Source organism: Pelodiscus sinensis, chromosome 21 (genome assembly GCF_052426305.1).
Source record: "Pelodiscus sinensis isolate ZL-2025 chromosome 21, ASM5242630v1, whole genome shotgun sequence".
NCBI lineage: Eukaryota > Metazoa > Chordata > Testudines > Trionychidae > Pelodiscus > Pelodiscus sinensis.
This window is the reverse complement of record NC_143072.1, coordinates 12,996,656-13,018,555: the sequence shown is the minus strand read 5'-3', so window position 1 is coordinate 13,018,555 and position 21,900 is coordinate 12,996,656. Positions and strand designations below refer to the sequence as shown.

General features: G+C 55.4%; 1 protein-coding gene across 1 annotated transcript in view; it reads left to right on the top strand.

Annotated features, from left to right (window-relative positions):
* SRRM3 (serine/arginine repetitive matrix 3) overlaps positions 1-21,866 on the top strand; it is a 95,637-nt gene extending 73,771 nt beyond the window's left edge. The window contains exons 11-14 of the mRNA XM_089772103.1: positions 4,145-4,488; positions 5,687-5,899; positions 6,957-7,094; positions 11,643-21,866. Of these exons, the coding sequence (XP_089628229.1) occupies positions 4,145-4,488; positions 5,687-5,899; positions 6,957-7,094; positions 11,643-11,859 (912 nt within the window). The 3' untranslated portion in view covers positions 11,860-21,866. The remainder of the gene's footprint in view (positions 1-4,144; positions 4,489-5,686; positions 5,900-6,956; positions 7,095-11,642) is intronic.
* Positions 21,867-21,900: the final 34 nt, after the last annotated feature.

Below are 21,900 nucleotides of genomic sequence, written 5' to 3'. Positions count from 1 at the left end.
CATGTTGCTCCTGTGCACCAGAGGTTAGCACAAGCCCTCTGAGCCGCACAGCCCTGGCACCGGACGCATGCAGCCGAGAGAACTCTTGCAGGTGGCCGCACTAGCCGCGTGTGCCATGGCCAGTCGCTTAGCTCAGGGCTGCCGCTTGCAGCTTCGGTTCTCTAGGACGGGTGTTTTTGTTCATGCTGCCTGAATGCGCTGAGATGCCAGGGAAGCGCCTGAGGTCGGGACCCCCGAGCCGGGAGACCAAATCAGGGACCTGATGTGGGGCACGGGAGGAGTCCCCAGAGGTAGACACAAGGTGGGACTCTCCAGATGGGATGGTGCAGGGACAAGAGGGCCTGGGGCTGTGGCACACCAGGGAGAAGGAGGATAAACCATGAGTGGGGGGAGGTTCCCTGGGACATTACTGAACCCTGGGACAGGAGAATCAGAGCTGGGTGGGGAATGGACATCCTTGGGCCAGGAGACGAGAGGGGAAATGCCCATTCAGTGAGTGATTACCCCTCCCTGGGCCCAGTTTGCATCTGATCTGGGCTTGGTGGTGGTTAGTGCGTGGCTGCCAATCAGTTTCCCAGGGAGAGCCAGCCATGCTGATGCACCCCACCCTAACCCTCATGTCAGATGGCTAAGACAGGCCAGGCAGTAAAGGGCATTGAGAGAAAAGGCCCCTGGGCCTTGTCTGGCTGCAGAAGCAGGGATCAGGCTCAAAGCTGGAGTCTTTGCCCCGAGACTGCGAGAGAGACCAGGAGAGGGAGGCCTCGGAGGCAACCATCACAAGCCACTGCGCTCCAGCCATGCCCTGTCATCCCTGTGGGACCAGGCCTGTTGCCACTGAATGCACCAGCTGCTGCTCAGCCATCTTCAACATCAGGCCCCGCGAGCGCCTAACCATGAATGTAGGTGCCTAATCTGGGGCACCCCTGCTGGTCTTTTGGAGGAGCCCCGGGGGTTAGATGGCTGCCCACATCTTATTGGAATTCTATGGGAGTTGGGCACAGAACCCCGTGGGGGATGCCTTGGCCCCTCGGGATGTCCCAGCCCCTGGGCTGCTCCTACGCACCATTTGCTGAAGCTGGGCCGCTCGAGGGAAGGGCCTGGTGGTCCAAGAGGCCGTGCGCCAATGTAGTCCCACGCAGCAGGCAGCGCCCTCTGGGATGGACAGCATCTCTGAATGGGAGTCGCTTGGGTTTAGGAGCCGGAAATTAGAGTGAGAGGTAGCCAATAACCCCCCGGAACAGCAGGGGTCTCGGTAAACAGCTGTCACTGGTCAGCCCCAAGCACAGAATCGGACGCTGGTCCCATAGCTGGAGAGTGTCCTTAGCACCGGTTAGGGGAGGCACATGAGGTCCTGAGGCTGGACTAGCAAGGGGCTAACCCAGCTCAAAGGTGAGGTGCATGGGCAGAGCTGGGGGGGGGGCGGAAATGGCACCAGAGTGGCAGGCGGCATTCCAGGCCAGGCAGTCAGTGAAGGTCGGAAGCCAGGCAGTGGAATGGGTCCTTTTCAGTCTCATCGTTCCTCTGCCCCTGTCTCCCGCGAGCCTAAGGTAAACAGCAGCCTGAGCTGTAAGGACGTGTGGCAAGTGGCACTGGGGAGCATGGAAGTTGGGCATGGGACCAAAGCAATTTTGTTAGCAGGTGTGACTTGGTGAAGAGTGCTGTTGCGACAGGCAGGGGAAGAGTCAGTAAAGGTGAAAAGCATATGAGAGTGGGGCAGAGTTAAGGGTAGACTTGAGACCCTTCTTTCCCCCCTTCTTGTGCCCCAGCTTATTGTGTCAAACGCTTTTCATTGGCCTCTTCATTGGCTCATAGGAAGCAGGCTAACCCTGCTGGCAGAGATTCTGGAGAGATTCGGCTGCATACAGCCAGATCCAACTGCACTGAAGTCAATGGGAGCCTGCCCAGTGACTTTAGCAGACACTGCACTGGCCCATAGTTTGCTCTTGTCCCCCCCCTCCCCCCTCCGCCCAAAGCTGTATCAGCCCTAAGTTCTATAAAGTGGATTTGGGGTGGGGGTGGGGGTGAAGATACATCCTAGCAAACCAGACTGACATTTGTGTGAGTTACAAGCACACAGCTCTCTGCAAGTCCCGGGGCAGTTTGCACCAACAGTGATGGCTTGGGTTCTGTGGTCAGCATGTCACACACTTCCACGGGCCGTCCATGTGAGCAGAGGGTGCAATGGAAGCCCAGAAGCTAGCCACTCCAGTTGTGTAGTCTAGGGTAGTGAGCATAGCCCCTCTGTGCCTCAGTTTCCCCATCTGTGGAATGGGGCCAAGAATGCTGCCCTCCTCCAAAGGAGTCTGACTTAGCTATTGTTTATACAGTGTCACGAGAGCCCTGTCAGCAGGAATGCCACGAACAGCACGACAGTGAAACCACAGACACAATTTCTTGGTGCCCATTATCTATCAGGGCACATGAGGCGGATCGCAATGTCCTTTGTAGGCTTTGGCTAGGTGAGCTGTCAGTCATCTCTGGGTGGTGCAGCTGAGTCGTCAGGGTGCGTCTTCACCCCGCTGGAACGAAATGAAAAGGCTGCCACCCTCCTGGGGCCAGACAGCCTCCTTGGCACGTTCTCTCATCTACATAGGGTTACCATCAGGGGAGAAGGTGCCCCAATTCCCCATGCTGGTGTGGCTGATGTACCGCGAGGCCCCAGACGTTAGCTCCATGTGTGCAAATCCCTGTGTACATTTCATACCCAGCGACAGTGATTCCACGCAATATGGGATTCAAGCTGGCCTGCAGGCTCGTATCATATCATAGTTAAGAGTCAATGTACAATTGTGCTGCTTTCTCATAGGCCTCTCTTGTGCCTCATGGGCCATTGGTTAGACTCTGGAATATTACCCTTGGGGGGGAAAAACTTGCTGGGATCACTTTCCTACCACCCGCTCCCATCCACACCATGGGATTTCACTGCCTTCCCGCTAAAGAGCGTCCTTAAAGGCCTCTGCTAGATCTGGCAGGCCAATATTATGCCACTGAATGCCTAAGTAGCCGGGCACTGGGTGAAATCTGCAGACATTAAAGGCTTTGACCTTGATTTTTGAAGTAAAAGCCGTCAAATCCCCAGCCGACACAAAAAGGTACTTATCAAAGCAGAGCTGATCAAATACAGCTTGGGTTGGGTTCTCACATGTTTCCGAGGCCTAGGAGAAGTGAGTTGTTTCGTTTTATTTCTCTTCTTTCTCTCTTTCTCTCTCTCTCTCTTTCTCTCTCTCTCGTTCTCTCTTGCATTTTTGTGAATCTAATGATGCACTTATATTGCCCCGCTTTTCCCTTCTCTTCATACCTTACCTACTAAAGGAGGAAATGCCACTTTTTTGGTAAGTGGATGTTAACCAAGAGGGACTTAAAAAAAAATCAGAATTTAACAAAAAGGAAAAAAAAAGGAAGCAGAAAGCAGGAGTCAATGTAGAGCGCTGATGGGAACTCAGCAGGGCTCGACAGTCACAGCTAAAACAGTTTCCCAGGAAGAGTTCAGAAACATTCGTTTATTTCAGTAATGACATTTGTGGAGTTTTCTTTTCTTTTCTTTATTTATTTTTTTATGTTTCTCTTCCTTCTTTTTGTTTTTTATGCTTTGTTTTCCCCACCCCTATTATCTCCCGGCCCCCACCCCTCACCATCTTTCTGTGCTGTCTTCCTGAAACCCTGATTTGTTTCAACCCGAACTCCATGTATAAGACCCTCCACGTCATTCCCGCCCCTCAGGTCCATTTCTTTCAACAACCCCGGTTGGTTTTTCCTTGTTTAAGTCCCAATTTATTCCCCCCCCCCCCCCCTTCCAACCTCTTTTGCTTTTGAGTTTGTTTGATTACACACAGTTGATTTTGGGGGTTTTTTTAAACTCCGGTTCCAATGAGTTTTCATTTGAATTCTCCCGCCCTCCCTCCAGTTTTTGATTTCTGGATTTCTTTTGTGTTTTGCATGCGGAGATTTGCATGAGCTGCATTGTTGAGGTCGAAAGGCTGAGCAAGGAGGGCAGATTCAGAGTAGAGTTCTGTGTAGCCTGCCTTATACAATGTGCGTTGACGTTGTGAATTGCACGCCGGGCCTGGGGTTCCCCGTTAAAGACTCTCCCCCCTTCTTTCTTCTCTTCTTTCCTCCCCACCCCTGTTTTCTTTCTTCCTGTCAGAGGCTGGACTCTGCGTCCCCTTCTCCCAGGGGGCACGTCAAGACCGAGCTGCCGTCCCCCCGCTCCAAGGGCAGCAGACGTGGGCCCCGGAGCCCCCGGTCGGTGTCGCCGGAGAAAGGAGGCCGATGCTCCGGCGGGCACAAGCACCTCCACCGACGCCGCTCCCGGTCGGCGTCGCTGCACAAGCACAAGGGGAAGAGCAAGGCCAAGGCCTCGGCCCACAAGGCGTCGTCCCGCTCGCTCAGCCACACGGACTCCAGCAGTGATTCGGAGGGGTCGGCCTGCTCACACCCCTACCCGGCGGCCCTGGGGGCGGAGAAAAACCACGGGGCACCCTTGAAAAAGTAAGAATCAGATCCAGGAAGGGAAGGGTGCTGGGGAACTCACAATCCGGCTACGGCCTGCAGGGCGTGGTGCTCCACCAGCGACGTGAACTGGCCTTTTGGGCTTGCAGGGATCCACCCGCTCCTGCCAGTGTGGCTTGGCGAAGCACCTCCTCCAGCAGAGATGTGAGCACAGGCCGCAGGGCTCCAAGGGCATCCCCACCCTGGCATGCTCCAGCTGGGGCGGAGCATTAAGGGAGGGGAAATGGCAGCTGGATAGCAGGCTAGTACTGCACAGGGTTCCCTGGGCCTGTGCCAGGGAACCACCTGTTGGAATGGAATCAGGCCTAGAGGTGCAGGTGTCAGGTGTGCACATTGCAGGTAAGCAGGGAAACATGCCCAGACAACACAAGCAGCTTCCAGTTTATTCTTTTCTGGTCCTCCTGTGGAGCGCAGGGCAGCCCCTTGAGAATTGGGCTGATACACCACCTCCAGCGAGCTAAAGACGTTGTAGCCTCCCATTTCCCAATCCTAAGAAGACAGGCACTGTCAGGCTGTATCCGAGCCCATGCAGTCAAATGTCCTGGTGGTGCCAGATGCTTCAGAAGGTGCTGGAAAGCCCTTAATGAACAATGGTGGCAAAACCTGCTCCTTGGGGAAGTTTCTTCCTGACCCCTGAAAGAGACGGATTGGCTTATGCCCTAAAGCATGAGGGTTTGAGTTCCTTTCATGTACATTTGTTCCACCTCATGGAACGGTGGAGGCCTCTTTTTGTCATCCCGCTAAAACTCGACCTAAGTATTACCTTGAGGCAGTGAGTTCCAGAGTTTAATTATACATGGTCTGTGGAATGCCATGGCAGCAGAAATAGCCATTCTACTAAAGAGCAGAATGACGATTAGCCCTGCATTACTCACTGATGGCCAGGTTAGCAGCACCCTGCTAATTGACGCTGCAGTGAGGAGTCACACTGACTGTTCAGAGTCCCAGTGATGTCACATGGCATTATGAGTGACCAGAGCTTCTGAAAATCCAGCCCCAGCCGTTGTGGCTCCTGGATGCCCATGCCCCATTGTTCTGAGCTCCAGGGCTCCGATTAGAAAGGGGTGGGGTGTTCCGGTTCCCTTGGAAACGTGGCCAAAGCCAGCGGGTGACTGGGCTGTGGCTGTGGTGGTCGAGCGGAGGTAGTGACTGGCTCTCTGATCCACTGACATCCCAGGGTGAAGGACAGACACCACCGGGGCCGGCCAAACAGCAGCTCCCAGTCCCCTGCCAAGCACTCGAGGCACAACTCCGAGAGGAGGAGCCCGTGTCACAGGAGCAGCTCCTGGAGCTCCAGCGACTCCCCATCCAAATCCCGGTCGCGATCCCGGGAGAAAAGAGCAGCGCGGAGCCGGAGCCGGTCTCCATCTCAAAAAAAACCTGCGAGCAGGTGAGGCACCGGCAGCACCCCGCGCGGGGGGGGGGGGGGGCAGTACGTATATCCTGGGGGGGCAGTACGTGCACGCAGGGGCATGCGTCAGGATGCCAACAGATCTGTGGACACGAATGGGCACATGGTGTTCACTCTCACAAATGACATTGGCACACACAAGGGGGCAAGTGCCAATCAGACAAGGCCTGAGTGAGTGCCTTACGCACCAGCTCATCCAATCAGACGAGGCCTGAGTGAGCGCCTTACGCACCAGCTCATCCAATCAGACAAGGCCAGAGTTCATCCAATCAGGCAAGGCCTGAGTAAATAAATGCAGCTTGGAACAAGGCCAGAAGTGCAAAATTCTCTGTCAGACCAAAGGGTGGGAGGCTGCTTCCTTCCCTGAGAGCATCTCTTCCCGCGCAAAGCCGTCTTGGGACCATCAGCCCCAGCATCCCTGCTGAGTGCAGCAGCTGGGATGAGAGGGGCTGGGAGACCTGGACCGGGCGGGAAATGTGGAATTGCACCCAGAGATGTGGGGGCAACCAGAGCAGCTTGGGACACGCATGTGACCAGCTCCTGCACCAGCTGAGGCTTCTGTGTGGTCCCCAGGGCTAGTCCCAGCAGAGCCAGCCTGCCCACCAGTCTGGGTTTAGAGCCACACGCATGCAAGCCATGGAAGCCCCACCTCCAAAGTCCTGTATTGGCCCCTGCGCGATGGGCCCGAATAGGCCTGTCCATCTCTCACTGTTATTTGGCATTGGGACGTCACTATAACCTGGGCTAACTCGGCTCTTTGTCTCACCCTAGCGGCCAGACAAGATAACAGGGGTTATGAGTCAGCTACTGCCTCTAAACTGCTGGAGTCGTTCCTTTAGCTCAACCAGTCGAGGCTTGCGTTTTGCGCTCCACAGGTCCTGGGTTTGATTCCCACCCATGAGGTCAGCGTAGATACCCCAGTAAATACGGATTCACACAGCACAAATCACACCGGGCAAACCCACAGGCCTGTGGCAGACATGCGCGCTCCTCCCGGTGCATGCCCACCCCTCTAATGTGTGTGGTTTTGATCCAGAGAGAAAGACAACGAGACTCGGACACGGCACAGTGACACGGATCCTGCCCGGGCCAGGCGCCGCTCCAGGAGCTATTCCCCTATCAGGAAGAGGAGGCGGGACTCTCCCAGCTTCATGGAGCCCAGGAGAATTACAAGGTAGCAGTCACGGTGCAAAGGTTCAGCCTGGAGTCCAGACTGGCTCGGCTCTTGGGTTTTACTCATTCACTGATCCAGGGTCAGCCCCCAACACTCCCTTTGCTCGGCCGCATAGACAGAGCCCCGGTTGCTGCAGCTAGTCACCAGAACAAGAGTTTCCCATATGTGCCTTGTCTACATGAAGCTGCTAACGGGTTAGCACCATCCAAATCCTAGTCCAGAATTACAAGTTTCTACGCGCCTTCAAAATAGTAAAAGGAAATATGGATTTATTTACTTAACGTTTTATTTAGATTGTACAGCCAAAGATACTGCCACAGATATGTTTCCGGCTTGCACTGTAAATGTAGAATTTCCTCCTCTTTGAAATTAAACTCATCCTAGCCCTAAATCCCAAAACAGGCCATATTTAATTCTAGGCCAGACACAGTTTGAAAGTCTAGAATCTTGTTCAGAGCTAGAAACTTAAACCTTAAACTGACAGCGTGCTTTTTCTAAGCCATGTGTTTCTAGTTACTGTCCATCGTGAGACACTGGGACTTAATATTTGGACAGCTGGAAAACCAGTCTCAGGTCATGTGGTGAGGGTTTTAGCACTAGTTTGCCTGTGCCATTCAGGCTTTGTCTACACTACTGAGTTTTGTCACCAAAAATTGCCTTTTGTCAACAAACACGGCAATGCGTATTTTGTCAGGAAAAACCAGCCAGTTTTGGTGACAAGAAAACTTCCATCCCTGTGAGAGATGTTTCTCTTTTCCCCTCCCTTTATTGTCTATAAAGAGCCAGTGTGGACTCTGCTGTTTGTTTTGTTGAGAGAACTGGCTTCCTCCGGTATCCCACGCTGCCTGCCCTGGTGACTGTGCTCAGTGTTTTGTGATCTCTGCTGCTCTGCAGGCATGTGCCCCATCCCTTTTAAAGCTCCAAGAAGTGTCTGACAGCTGAGCAAGCTGCTCCATTTGGGGAGCAAACAAAGAGCAAATCAGTGGAGTGCTTCTGTTCTGCCTTGTTAGGAGCACAGCAGGAGGCAGGCTGCTGCTGCAGGGAGAAGCCGGAGAGGCTGCTGTGCTGCTTTGACATTCCTCAGCATGGAGAGCTCCCAGAGTTACTCATGATGCCGCTTCCAGGAGCTGAGAAGGCTGTGGGAGAACTCGGAGGGAATCCCAAGAAGCGCAGGGATCAGCTCTGCCTTCCCACAACAGTGCCCTGTACAAAGTTTACCCACAATCCTTTGCTCTGTCTGTCCACAGAGTGCTTGCACTGTGTCCATAAAATGTCAACAGTGAGAGGCAGAAAAACTGGTTTGGCCGTTTTTCACTTTTGCATGTCGGCATCACTTTAGTCGCCAACCTTCCCAGTGCAGACAGAGCCTTAGTCTCAAGGGTTAAAAGGCGGAGATAGGGTTGCCAGGTGTCCAGTACTTGCGGCCTTTGTCTGGTAAAAACCCCCATAAAATACCAGTATTTTCTGTTTTTCTCAAACCGAAGACTGCTTGGGACATTCTTCCCCTGCCGTGTCCGCACGGGGATTTAAAGGCGCAGTGACTCTTTTTTGTTGTGCGGTTTGGTTTTGGTTTTGGTTTTTTTGCTCATCAAGTTTGGTCCTTTTATTTGTTTGGCTTTTTGCTCAACCAATTTTTTTCCCTGCCATGTTCGGTATTTTTTATGAAAGTATCTGGCAACCCTGAGTGGAGAAGGTAGCCACATCGACACCACAGCAGTGAGCTAAAGCTCTCTCTAGGTTTCTCCTACATTGCTTCCCTGTGCATGAAGCCAACAAAATCCCTGCCAGTGTCAAAGGGCAGCATTACCGATTCCTGTGACTTTGCTGCTCCAGAGGAGTGTGGTCCTGCCTTCTTAGGGGCCCGATTCACGGCCGATGTCATGAGGCAAAACAGCGCTGAAGTCGAGGCACTTTCACCCGTTTGCACCAGCAGGAAGCTTGGACTCCCGGCTTTCTAGCACCACACGCCCTCCTGGGCACCCTAGCCTCCGGAGCGCAGAGCCCCCTACGCATGGAACGCTCCTGGGGCTGCGTGGAACTACCCAGTGTGTGTTTGCAGGCTCAGGCTGGGGAAGCAAGTCAAGCAGTTACTGCAAAAGGGAAGCCGTGTTGCAAGGTGGCCCCACTGGAAACGGAGCAGTAAGGCGCTTTACTGGGCCGGCAGCGGCTGTGTCTGATCTGTGTTACTGCCACGCAATCAGTGCCATGGCTTATTGGTATGGCGCTGTACAGAGCTGCCCCCGGCGTAACGGAGCCCTCCGCTCTTGCAGCAGCCTTTAAGAGTGAATGGGTTGTTCTCTATGCAGTGTACCAGATGTGTTGTTTGCTCGGTCCGGGAGGCTGTGAAGCTGCCCAGCCTGGCTCTGAGAGGCCACACCCACGAATAGCTGTAGCTCGCCACACGCCGAAGTCCTGTATTTTCAGTTTCCTGGCTGTCCCCGTGGCCTGGGAACTCGTCTGCCCCGGGGCGCTGAGCTGAAATGGCAGCAGCTGCCGGGTGGGGGCAGGGTGGGGTGAGGCGCGGAATCGTGTGCACCGGCCCCAGGGTGCAAGCCGGGGAACCCAGCCCTCCGGCCCGTTTGCTCCATTCCGGTTTTGCTGCTCAGTCCGGCTCCCTCCAGACACATGGCCTGTTGTGTCCTGATATTTCCTTAGTTTCAAGTCTGTGATTTTTTTTAAAGGGAACTTGAGTCCTTCTGCGCTGATTGGGGTGGGGCAGTGGGGAAGTGAACACAGGCAGAAATGGGACATTAGGCCCAAATAAACAGCAGAAGAATGGCCCAGTAGTTAGCGCATGCGCCGTGGCTTTGCGAGGCCTGTGCTCAGTTTCCTGCTGGGTGACTAAGTCGTGTGCCTCAGTTTCCCTTCTGTACTACTGGGAATGAACATCCCGGCCCTGCCCCACAGCGGTGCTGTAAGGAGAAATACCTTACAGCTGGCAAGATGCCCAGAGACGTGCGTCCTTGGGCTCCCATTACTGCACTAAGAAAAACGGGGTGATGCCTACAGGCCTCTTGCCTGCAAAGGAGCCTCAAGCACCCCCAGGTCCCCCCAGCTGGAGCTCCCACATTTGTATCTGAGCCCCGTACGTTTGTCTGGCCGATTCCTCCCCCCTCCATTATTGATGCCAACCTCTCCTTTTCCAGCCCGTCTCTAGGTTCCTCTTGGAGAGCGTCGCCGTGGGCCTGGTTACCATGGTGTCCAGGACCCCCCGTGTGTCCCTGAATTCACTGTGTGAGGCCTTCAGCGCTAAGCCGTGTCTGTGCCGTCTGTCTCACTCTCGCGCTCCCACTAACACCACTCACCCGGGGCACGCGTGGTTCCTGCACTCCCCCCACAGGATCGGGAGGGTGGGGGGAGGAGCTTGGTAGCATCTGCTCCTTGCCCACCTTTCACTGCCTGCCTAAGAGGGGCACACCCTGACTCCTGGGCAAGTAGCCAGTGCCAGCTGCAGTGAGCCTTGGAGCTGGGGAAACTGAGGCGCTAACAGCCTGAACCCCACTTGTGGGAGCTGCCCTCCGAGTGGAGGGTGGGGTGAGGCGTTTGTGAATGGGGCTGAGCCAAGGCAGAGGGGCCGAGTGCGAGGCAGGCTGAAAGAGGTCTGTGCCGTGGGCAGCTAAGGAGAGGGGTAAGGCTCGTGGGCAAGGTGAGGAGGGGGTGGGTGAAGAGGAGGGCCATTTGGGGACCCACAGAGAAAGGCACCCAGCGGCCCATGGGGAAGGGCATGGTGGACGTCCAGGAGAGAGCCTGCTAGGAGTGGCTGACAGGGGAGGATTTGGAGGCCATGGGGCTCGTGGGGGAGGCCATGGGGCCCATGGAAGAAGGTTGGCAGGCTACAGATCCAATGGGGCCTATGGGGGGTACCGGGCACCTGTGGGGTCAAGGAAGCCCCCTGTCATTCTTCACACCGACCCCGTCCCCACAGCCTGGGGCCCAACGAACGCGGCAGGAGAGACTTCCCCAGCTGAGCCTGCCCTTGGGACCAGGAGTGGGGAGAACCCAAGGGCAGGGTTGTTCTGGGCTCACCCCGGGACACTTGCAGCAGCAGCTCAGGCCCCCCGGCCCCAGGGCCTGGCCTGACCAAGCCCCCCACTAATCCCTAACTTCTGTTTTTCTGCAGCTTTAACTCTTTGGTGTCGGGGAACAAAACCACAAGCGACAATTAACCTTCTCCATGCTCTGTCGTAGCTGCCTAATCCAGGACTAACCCCGGAGGACGGCTTGGGCACGGGGGGAAGAGGGGAACAGGCAGGGGTGGGGACCCGATGCCTTGGCAACAGTCACAGGCTGAGGAGAAATGCCTCGCAATGAACAGACGCATTGGCCTCTGGCTGCCCTGCCGCTCTGGGGTCAACGCAGGCCGTTTGCGTCCAGATTGGACTCCAGAGCAGCCCCTTGTCTGGGGAGGAGGGTAATTGTGGGGCTCAGCTGGCCTAAGCTAGAGCCCCCACCTCCGCTTCCCCCCCGTGCTCAAGCCAAAGCCCACATTCCATCCAGCTCCCTGTCCCGCCTTGCCCAGCCCTGACTCGGTTTCCCTTTGATTTGCAGTGCCCGCAAGCGCCCGATCCCCTACTACCGGCCCAGTCCATCCTCTTCCAGCTCCCTGAGCAGCTACTCCTACAGCCGGAGCCGGAGCCGGAGCCGGAGCCGGAGCTACGACAGCTACAGCACCAGCCGGAGCCGGACTCGCAGCCCCCAGAGCCACTCCCACAGCCCCAGCCCCAGCTACAACAGCCGCAGCAGCTCGGAGAGCGCCGGGTTCTGAGCCAGCAGCAGAGGGAGCAGCCGGACCGAACCTTCGCCGCCCCTGGCAGCAGGCACGCCCCCTCTCTCCATCGGCACGGGGGCCCCCCCATCACCAGTCTCCATGCCTGCCCCGGCACGTGAGCCGCCCTGGTCCTTCCAGCACATCCTGCCTTCTTCTGGAGGAGGGAGAAGGAGCCACCCCTGGCTTGGGTGCCAGGGCAGGGGGGAGGGACCCGTGGCAGCTGCTGAGAGATGGAGCTGGAGGACGGCGAGCGGGACGCAGAGGGCGCCCAGCCTGGCTGGAGGCACATGTTGGGCAGAGGAGGAGGGGACCAGACTGAGGTTTTTCCCAGCAGGGGCTGGTGACTGCGCCAATCCGACCCTGCTGCCGCCCATCACGGGGGCGGGGCAGCCTCCAAACTGCCGTGGGGCTGGGGGGGGGGGGGCTTCTCATTTCTACAAATACTGGGGAGGGGGAGGGGGCATGGAGCAAGGGAACAAAATGCTTAACAAAGACCTCGGACTCGGAGCCTCCCGGAGTGGGGGGCCCTTTCACGAACAAAAAGCTCATGGACGCGAGGCAGGTTGTGGGGGGGGGGAGGGGGTTTGTCTCTATTTATGTTGATCGAATCCGTCCAGAGCCCTTGTGCTTCATTTAATTTAATTTTTAGCACAACTGTCTGAAGTGGAGGGCTGGCGGGGCAGGGGAAGAAGGGGGGCCGGGGGACAGTTGAGCTGCAGGATTGATGCAAACCAGAGACGCGAACCGGCCACAGGCAAAGAAGAGGATCCGCTGCTTCTGTGCAGAATCGCCACTGAGTGGGACCATCTCTAGTTGCTTGGGACCTTGGCCTGCGGGAGGCCTGGGGTGGGGCAGGGGCCACGTGCAGACGTCTCCACTCCCCCGCCTGCCGAAGTGACACAAGGCCCAGCATATGCAGAGCCTCCAATGAACAAAGTTTGCCACCGCTGCCAGCAAACCCCTATGAATGGAGCCAACGGGAGAGCTCGCAGATGCCGGGGTGTGGTGCAGCCCCCTCTGAAAAGCTATGGATGGCGAGTGGGTTTTGGGGTGCAGTTCGAAGGCCCGCCAGTGCCCCAGCTGTGCAGGTAACTGCTGCTGTCTCACAGGCCCAGAGTCTGATCCAGCCAATCCCACAGGTTCAGTGCAGGAGCTGGCCGCAGGCTTGCAGAACCCACGGGCTTGCAGCGGAACGACCTGGTCCCAGGGACACCCGGCCATGGCAGCTCCATGGCAAGTTGCTTCCCATAGAGAAGCAGTGCTCTCCAGCATGGCGGAGAAGTCCTCTGCATGTCCTGACTCCAGGCTCCACCCCTCAGAACACACTGAAGTCACATGACCTCGATGCCACGCTACGGGTGAGGAGATGCTACCGGTGACGGGCGGGTTCCAGGTGATGCAGCCCCCAGCCTGGCGGGCTGAGCCAAGGCGCTCCTCTTCCACCACTGATGCTGCCTTTCTCATGGAATTGCGTTTCATCCTTTACCCTGGGGGGCCGCCCGCATCATAGAGAACACGGCCCCTGCTCCTGCACCTGGCTCCCTGCCTGCCCTGGTGAGTAGCCATGTCTTACCCAGCCCAGAGACTCGATCCATGCAGCCTCTAAGGCCCAAGCCGTGAGCCCCCCACTCACCCTGGAGAGCTCTTCTTTGCAGGGAATTGAGTGGGTGACTGCCTGCTCCCCTGCCTAAGATAAAGGGTTTGCCCTCAGTGCTATGGTGAGGGAATGTGGAACCATTTCCCCAGGAAGCGAGGCAGTGGGGAAGGGACCGGTCCAGACCAGAATTGTTTCAGGACATCAAACCTGCAGCCCGGGCAGTGCAGGGTTAATTACAATCGGGTGACTTACATTGTATGGGTACGTCTAGACTACAGGCTTTTGTCGACAGAAGTTTTGTTGACAGATACTGTCGACAAAGCATCTGTTGACAAAGAACGTCTAGACTACAGCCAGTTCTGTTGACAAAGCATCTGTCGACAAAGAACGTCTAGACTACAGCCAATTCTGTCAACAAAGCGTCTGTTGACAAAGAACGTCTAGACTACAGCCAGTTCTGTTGACAAAGCATCTGTTGACAAAGAACGTCTAGACTACAGCCAGTTCTGTTGACAAAGCATCTGTTGACAAAGAACGTCTAGACTACATCCAGTTCTGTTGACAAAGCGTCTGTCGACAAAGAGCGTCTAGACTACAGCCAGTTCTGTCAACAAAGCAAGCCGCAAAGCAAGACATGACAGTGTAGACGCACAGGTCAGTGTAGATGCCATAACGCCATCTGTCGACAGAACTCTGTCAACAAAAGGCGTTATTCCTCATAGAATGAGGTTTACTGCTGTTGAGAAAACATTATGTCGACAGAACTCAGCGGCAGTGTAGACGCAGGTATAGTTTTGTCGACAAAAGTCCACTTTTGTTGACAAAACCCTGTAGTCTAGACACACCGTATCTGTATAGCATCATGTCACGGGTTGATGTGTATTAGCGTGGAGCCTGGCCCATTGGGGACTACGGGAGCCAGCTGGGTTTAGTGCATCAAGAACCGGACTAGGCGTTAGGAGATGCAAGTTATGTTCCTCAGTCTAGCATTGCCCTGGGTGTAGCCTTATATAAGTCAAGTCCCCCTCTGTGCCTCAGTTTCCCCTTTTGTGAGTCTTGCTTATTCCGACTGTAAGCACTCAGGCACAGGGAACATCACTGATTGTATGCGAGTTCAGTGCCTCTCGGTCCTACCAGAACATATAAACACTTATGGGGAGGGGAGGTTGAAATCCCAACCTGAATTCCAAGGAAGCGCCTTGCTTGGTGACTCCCCTTCATATGCTTCCACTGCAGCCTCCCGCTAGGGCTGGTCGGGAATGCTTTGCCCAAACATGCCACTTTGTTGAAACTGAAACTGTTCAGGAATCAGGGTCGGTTTCAATCTCTCCCTTAGAGATTTGTTTGCCAGAAATCCCATTGACCCTTCGGAACAGGAACGTCTCTGTGTTTTGCATCAGAACGACATTTGGTTCCAAATGGTGGGCAACGCCAGACAGTGGCTAGAGGAAAGAAAAGCGGGTTGAAAAACCAAATGAAAAACATTCCAGTGGGTCCAAACCAGGAAAACGTTTGGTTCATTCATACATGAAAATTTTCAAGATTTTGACTTTTCATCCTAATCCAGGACAGGAAGATTTGTCAAACTCCCAGAATTCTCGCGCAATGTGAAAACCACTGTGCTATCAGCGCGAGCGGCCACGTCTGTTACCTTTACTGCTGAGGTCTGCCCATTCTTCACCAGGGTCTTTCTTCCCAACTTCCTTTGATACATACTTTCAAAGGCCTTAGCCGGGCCCTTTCCCTTGGTCACTTCTAAGCTCTTGACTTTCAGCTCTTTGCTTTCTTGACATGTCCCAGTGCACCCTGCAAGGCAAAAGTTCCACTCACATTGGGTGAAATTCACCCAGGTGAAGGACTGTCAGCTCCAGATGTGAACTTCCCCCTTTGCGTATACTCTGCACCCCTGTTTCTCTTAGCCTCCTTCTGGCATTTGTGCACCGATAAATCGGACCGGTCCCTGGAGCGACCATCGTGCTCCAGTGTTTACATTTATTCCTTCTTTAATTCCTAGTTCCTGGCTTTTCCTCCCCTTCTTTTAGCATCATTTTGGTCACTTCCTCCCGCTTCACTTATTGGTCCTTCCTGCTCTCCAGAGCTTTCCAGGGTTCTCTTTACGCATCACTTACAAACTGTTCCAAGTTGCATAGGGAATTAGGTGGTGGTGTAAGCCCCAGAGGCGCCTGATATCATATGACCCAAGGGAGCAACATTCCCCGCAGGAGGAGAAGCATGTGCTATAGCTGCTTCCCAGAGCGCGTGCTCCAAGTACAGGAAGGCCAGAATCCCTCCTCAGATGAGGGCTCATGCTGGCTGTGGACAGGTGCACCCCTGTCTTTGTCTACTTCAGAGCCCCATAAGAGGCCAAGGGTGCTCCCGCAGTTCCAGCGGCTGGACTCGTCCCTTTTCTCAGGCAGCACAGGCCCAAGCTTTTAGCAGTGGAGATCTTGAGTTCAAACCCTGTTGATAGTCATGGTCACATGCTCCCCCCTCCCCCCACATACACACATCTGCCTTGTCTGATGTCCCTGTCAGGGCAGAGCCCCAGCTGGAAAGTGACGTCGCTCTCAGCATCACCGGGAGAACAGCCCCCAGAGTCAGATCTGCCCCCGTGTCTTGCTGTCCCTGTCCGCCGACACCTCTGCCACGCCTGACCTCAGCTCCCCGGCCCTTGGCATTCGAGCCCAAAACAAAGGGGATGGATGGAAAGGAAAAGCCCGTGAGCACATATACATGCCCAGCCAGCCCTGCAGCCGCCAGTGTGTCCCAGATCTAATGGAGCAGCACCTCCAAGACCCGCCAGAAGCTGCCTTCCCATATGCTCCAGGACTGCCCCTCTCTAGCCCCCAGAAGTGCGGTTCAAGCCCCCAGACTCCCCTGTAGCATGTGCCCACCCTTCCCAGAGTCCTAGCCAGGTAATGCTGCAGGGCCTGGGATAGGGTAACATGCAGCACAGACAGACAGACTTTGCACAGATCCTGAAGCACCACTGCTCAGTACTTAGCCGCACAATAAATACACAAGACTAGAGAACACAACAAACCAAGGGTGGGCAATCATTTTTGATGGGGAGGGGCACTCCATGAATTTGGAAAGTGGGCAAGGGCTTCCCAGAATTCCATGACATTAACGGGGGTGGGTGCAGGGTCTGGGATGGAGGCTGGATGCAGAAGGGAGCTCAGGGTAGATGATAGGGGTGCAAGAGGGGGTGAGGGGTCTGGGTGGGTTTGAGTGAAGGAGTGGGTTGTGACCTGGGGGGGATTGGGGTGCAGGAGTAGGTGCAGGGTTCAGGAGGGGTGCAAGAGAGGAGTCTAACCTGGAAGAGGGGTTCAGGGTCTGGGAGGAGATTGTGACCTGGGGCAGGAGTGCAGGAGGGGGAGCAGATGGTTGGGGGAGGGGCTGGAGTGCCAGGTACAGGCTCTGGCTGAGAGACACTTACTTAGGTGGCTCCCAGCCAGCAGCCCAGTGGGAGCGTTGGGCAGACTCCCTGCTTTGTGTGCCCCACACACTGCTCAAAGCAGCTGGCTACAGGGACCATGTACTCTGTGTGCTGCATGCCCTGGAGGGGCCCTCTGTGTGCTATCTGCACCCCAAGCATGGCCCGGGCAGTTCCCATTGGCCGTAAACCAGCCAATGGGAGCTGCCAGATTGTGCTGGGGCAAGTCTGCATGTGAAGCCCTTACCTAGGGGCTCGCAGCACTCAGAGAAGGACATGGGCCCGCAACTGGCTGCTTTGAGGGCGTGCGGGGGTGCATCAGGCAGAGAACCGACCTGAGGCTCCCACTGGGCTGCAGGACGGTGGCAGGACGCATCTGGCCCACGGGCTGTATTTTGCCCGGATCTGTATAATAAACACACCCGTCATGCTGTCTGGAGCGCCTCACAACCGTGAGGGCCAGCCTCGGGGCAGAATGTCAGAAAGCAGAGCAGAGCCCCAGCAGTGGGATGTACCCACCTAGTAACACACACGAACTCCCAGTGATTACAGCAGCCTTACTATGGCATCGCATCCAGAGATCTGAGGCCAGCTTGGGGCTACATGAAAAATTGTCACTTCCCCCAGAAATCACAAAGCATCAGGTAATAATACCCAGTCCCACTCACCAGGCTCATTTGCATCCCGGCGCTCACGCCAAAGACAACTCTGGTAACCAAGTCTGGAGTAAACTAACTAAGGGTACATCTACACAGCAGGGCTATTTGGGGATACTGGAAGTATTTTTTGACCACGCTCGCTATTTTGAGATAGGCTTTGAAATAGTGGACACGCTATTTCAGCATCCCTGTAATCCTTGTTCCACGAGGGTTAAGGGATGTCTCGATATAGCACGTTATTTTGAAATTTGGTGCTGGGTAAATGTGACAAATTTCAAAATATGCTAAACAAAGGCCGAGAGTTATTGAGAAGCTAAAGCAGGTAAAACAGATCTACGGGTGAGTCATGGGCTAGAATTCCAAATGGTAGCCGATGTGTAGTCATCTGCCAGTTTCCCATAAGTCTTTCAGGGCTGCCCAGGAAAAGTCCAGGGAGCTCCATCTCCTCACTCATTTGCTCTGTCCAAACAGTCCAGAGATAAGCAGGTGTCTCTTCCTTCATGCTTCTGCTCCCAGAAACCGTGCTGACGGGCTCACTACAGCACGGACTCTTCCTTTGAGGGCAGAGGGCGAGGAGAACGCAGATAGTGTCACTGGTGATCTGTGATCATCACACACAAGGACCACTTGCCTTCAAAGGCACAAGAATTAGCACAGTCCTGCTAAAGTTCTTCACTGCATGATACAAGCCTTCTTTCTCACTTGATGGGGCTCATTTCACTGTGGGGTACATACAGTGTAAATGTTTACCATTGTCTTCTAACGGGAAGACAGCTAATGCAGCATCCCAGTAGTTTTCAGGATGTTTAAAACATCTGAAACATTCTTCTCTATTTAAACAATCCACTTTGATCTGTCCTAATATACAAATGCATCAGCCTGGTTTCCGGCTGCGAGTTTGTCAGTTCTCAGCTGACACCTAGGCCTTGGCCACAGCCAGCTCTTGGCTTCTTGGTCACGTCTTGGTGTCCTCACCATGGTGCAGCAGCCTGGTGTTATGGGATAGAGCCCTGCCCTGCCCCTCCCTTCAGTGCCAGTTTCTACGTTCTCGGGAGGCAGATAAACAAAGCGGCATGTTCCCATCCTGCGCTCTCGTAACCTGGCTTATTCTGGTTGCCCTGAGTGGTCCCTTCATACACGTGGGCTTGGTTTCAGGTTACATCTGAACAGAGAGGGGCCTGCTTTCTGGTCCTGGTTCGGCTGGGCCTGAAAACCCCAGGGGGTCAGCTGATCTCATGAGATTTCCACTACTTGGGGCCCAAATTTCACCAGAGGTGTCAGAGCCAGCAAATCCCAATCCACCTTCCCCACCTCCTTCAGCGCCTGCTCCAGCCATTCACCCTGCCCCGGCGCTTGGCTCGGACTGCCTGAGACCAGTCCTGCAGACCTCTCCTGCCAAAAAGGAGGCCGCTGCTCCTGAATGGAATTGCGCCAGCTCAGACCGGGGCAGGACAGCAAAGCAGCAATGGGACAATGCACACCCGGGATGGCGGCTTGCATTTTAAGAGGTCGGGTGCCCGGCAGAGGGCGCTCTGTGTGGTGCGGAAAAGGGGCTGGGAGCGGGGCCGCCCGTGGACATGTTCATGCCACACTCGATCTCCATCCTCTTTAATCATCGCTCTGTCGGTCAGGAGGCGGCAGGCCAGGGCACGGGGCTGCTGGCCGGCGGGACAATGTGCTGCTGTTGTTGTCACAGAATCTCTGCGAGACAGGTTCTTTCTGCCTGGCTGCAGGGTGGCTGCTGAGAGGCCTCCCCTGGCAGGGGAAGCAGCTGCTGAGGATGACTCCATGGTCGGAGACAAAAGGCTGGGCTTTGTTGTTCTGTTTGCAGGAGGGCCCCGTGGCTCGGAGAGGCACCAGCTGCCTTGTTGGAGCCCACTCGGTTAGCAGGTTGCAGGGGCCTCCCTCGTTTCATGCTTGCTGTGTGAGGAGCCGGAGGTGCGCAGAGCCATGGTGCAGTTTGGAGAGCAGAAATCTGGGCCGATGTATGTGTGTGGCATGCTATTCATCACAGCTTGGCCGAGCCTTGGCGCAAGGGGCATGTGGAGATTCCACCCTGTCCCTAGGGAACCCATTCCAGTGCTTCCCCACCTGGGGAAATAGCTTTTCCTAATCTCCAACCCAGATTCCCCCCCCCCCCCTTGCAACTTGAGACCCTTGCTCCTCGTTCTGCCCTCTGCCACCACTGAGAACAGCCTCTCTCCAGCCTCTTGGGAACCTCCCTTCAGGTTAGCTGAAGGCTGCTCTCAAATCCCCCGTCACCCTGCTCTTCTGCAGACTAAACAAGCCCAAATCCCTCAGCCTCTCCTCGTAGTTCCTGTGCTCCAGTCCCCCAATCATTTTGGGAACTAAACAAAGCTCCGGGGGCTACGAGGCAGAGCTCTGGGCCCTACTAAGTGAGTTTAGTCTGGGGAAACTGGCTGCCAGGTTCCTTGAAGGGCCCAAACAGCAGAGACTGGTGGAACCAGAGGCCCCAGGGAAACTGAGGCTGGGCAGGACAGTGCTAAGTACTTGAGCCAGGGCAAGGGCACAACACAGGTCAATTTTGGGGGACTCTGGCCTATATGTGGACATTGTGCTGCCCGGGGGGCGGGGCTTCAGACTAGCAGCTTCTCAGCCAGAGCGATGCAAGGACAGACAGCCTGCAGGGGGCACTAGAGACAAAAACTCCCCATGCAACACCACACTCTGACACAAGGGGGCGCTGTGGTGGTCTGTGTGCATCACTGCACCAAACAAGCCCTCACATATTTCTTAGAGGGACCCGCCCCGTAATTCCCTGATGCGTCCCAGCCACGTATGCATCTAACATCATGACTGTCCCACAGGCTTAGCGCCCACTCCATCCAGCACAAGTGAAACAGACACTGTCGACAGACCTCCAGGGTCGTCATCAGCTGGGATCAAACCCTGGACCCCCAGCCCCAAACACACCCCTGAGCTGAAGCCCTCTGCTCGCTGTGAGCGTCTAGTATCGCTTAGCCTCACTGGCCAGAGTTGTGACCACACACACTAAGCCAGTGTGTTGCATCTCTATGAGTTCCCCGTACTTAGCGCTCAGACACTGTAGGGTCCCTGCTGAGACACTATCCAGTTGCAAAGGTGACGTAGCGATTTGAGGGCAGCCAATGAGGGGAAGCAACGCACTAGGCTTTGCTTGCTCCTTTAGAGCACTGATTTGCCTGAGCAGTGAGTGCGTCTGTGCGCACGCATCTCATTCCAGCGGGAGGCTCCATGCCTGACTTTGCTGTGCATCCACTAGCTTGCTCAGCTGAGAAAGAAGCTAACTGCTGTGTCCAGCAAGCCCTTACACTGGCCGCTTCCAGCATGGTGACTTCCGCCTAGGCAGCAAGTGGCTACTATTTGATCCCAGGCCTGGGACTGTTTCCCAAGCCGAGGCCGTCTGCCAGTCGTGGGCAAAGGCCCAGACGCTCAAGGGAGTTAGATGCCTCATCCCCATTGAAATCAATCAGGGTCAGGACCGGAATGAGTCCACCCACCCCTACAGTTCAGCTGTAGGTACAGCTGAGTGCAACACCGCTCATCAGCGTGGACTTCTGATGGTCCATCACCAGGGGAACAAGCCCCAATCTCATTCCTCCACTCTCCTAAGGCCGGGCTGGCTGAGTACAGGCCCCCCCACCCGCACCCCACGCGAGCCTGGTATTAACGTTTGCAAAACCCTCTGCATCCCTGAGCTGCATCTGTGGGCAGGATAAAGGGAGGGGAGAGAGGGCCTGTTCATTATTATTCCAGTCTGGTCTTCGCCTCCTCTGGAGAGGGGTGGGGGCCAGTTGCTCAGACAGAAAGGCAATTACAAACGCCTTTGAAAGGCAAGGAGGAGAAACCGTGGTGTTCCCTAATCACTTGGCTCGTCCCCCTGTATGAGTCTGCACTGGCGAGTGTTCAGAGTGAGGCTCGGGCTCCGGGGGTATGTGTGTGCGACTGCCGAGGCGCTGGAATGCTGTCAGAGGCACACACCCGGCCCTTCATACGGCCCATCATAGGCGCCGTGTATGCATGGAGGGCATCGGACTTGAAGGCTTCTGCTGCTCACCAGCCAGGCCACGAGACGCAGCTTAGGGTGGGATGTGGTACAACGTGCCAGGCGCAAAGGGCCGCTGCATGGACCCTGATAAATGCACGCATCCCCGGAGGTCAGCGCTCGTCGGCATGTATTAGCTCTAGAATTACCAGTTATCCAAGTAAGGCTTGGAGCGATCAAAGGACATAACTGATTTAATGAGCCATTCGCAGTTTCACTGTAACGCCCGTGTGTACTTAGACATGCATGGCTTAATCTTTGAGACAAGCATATGCTACTGGCAGGATCAACTAGGTAAAGG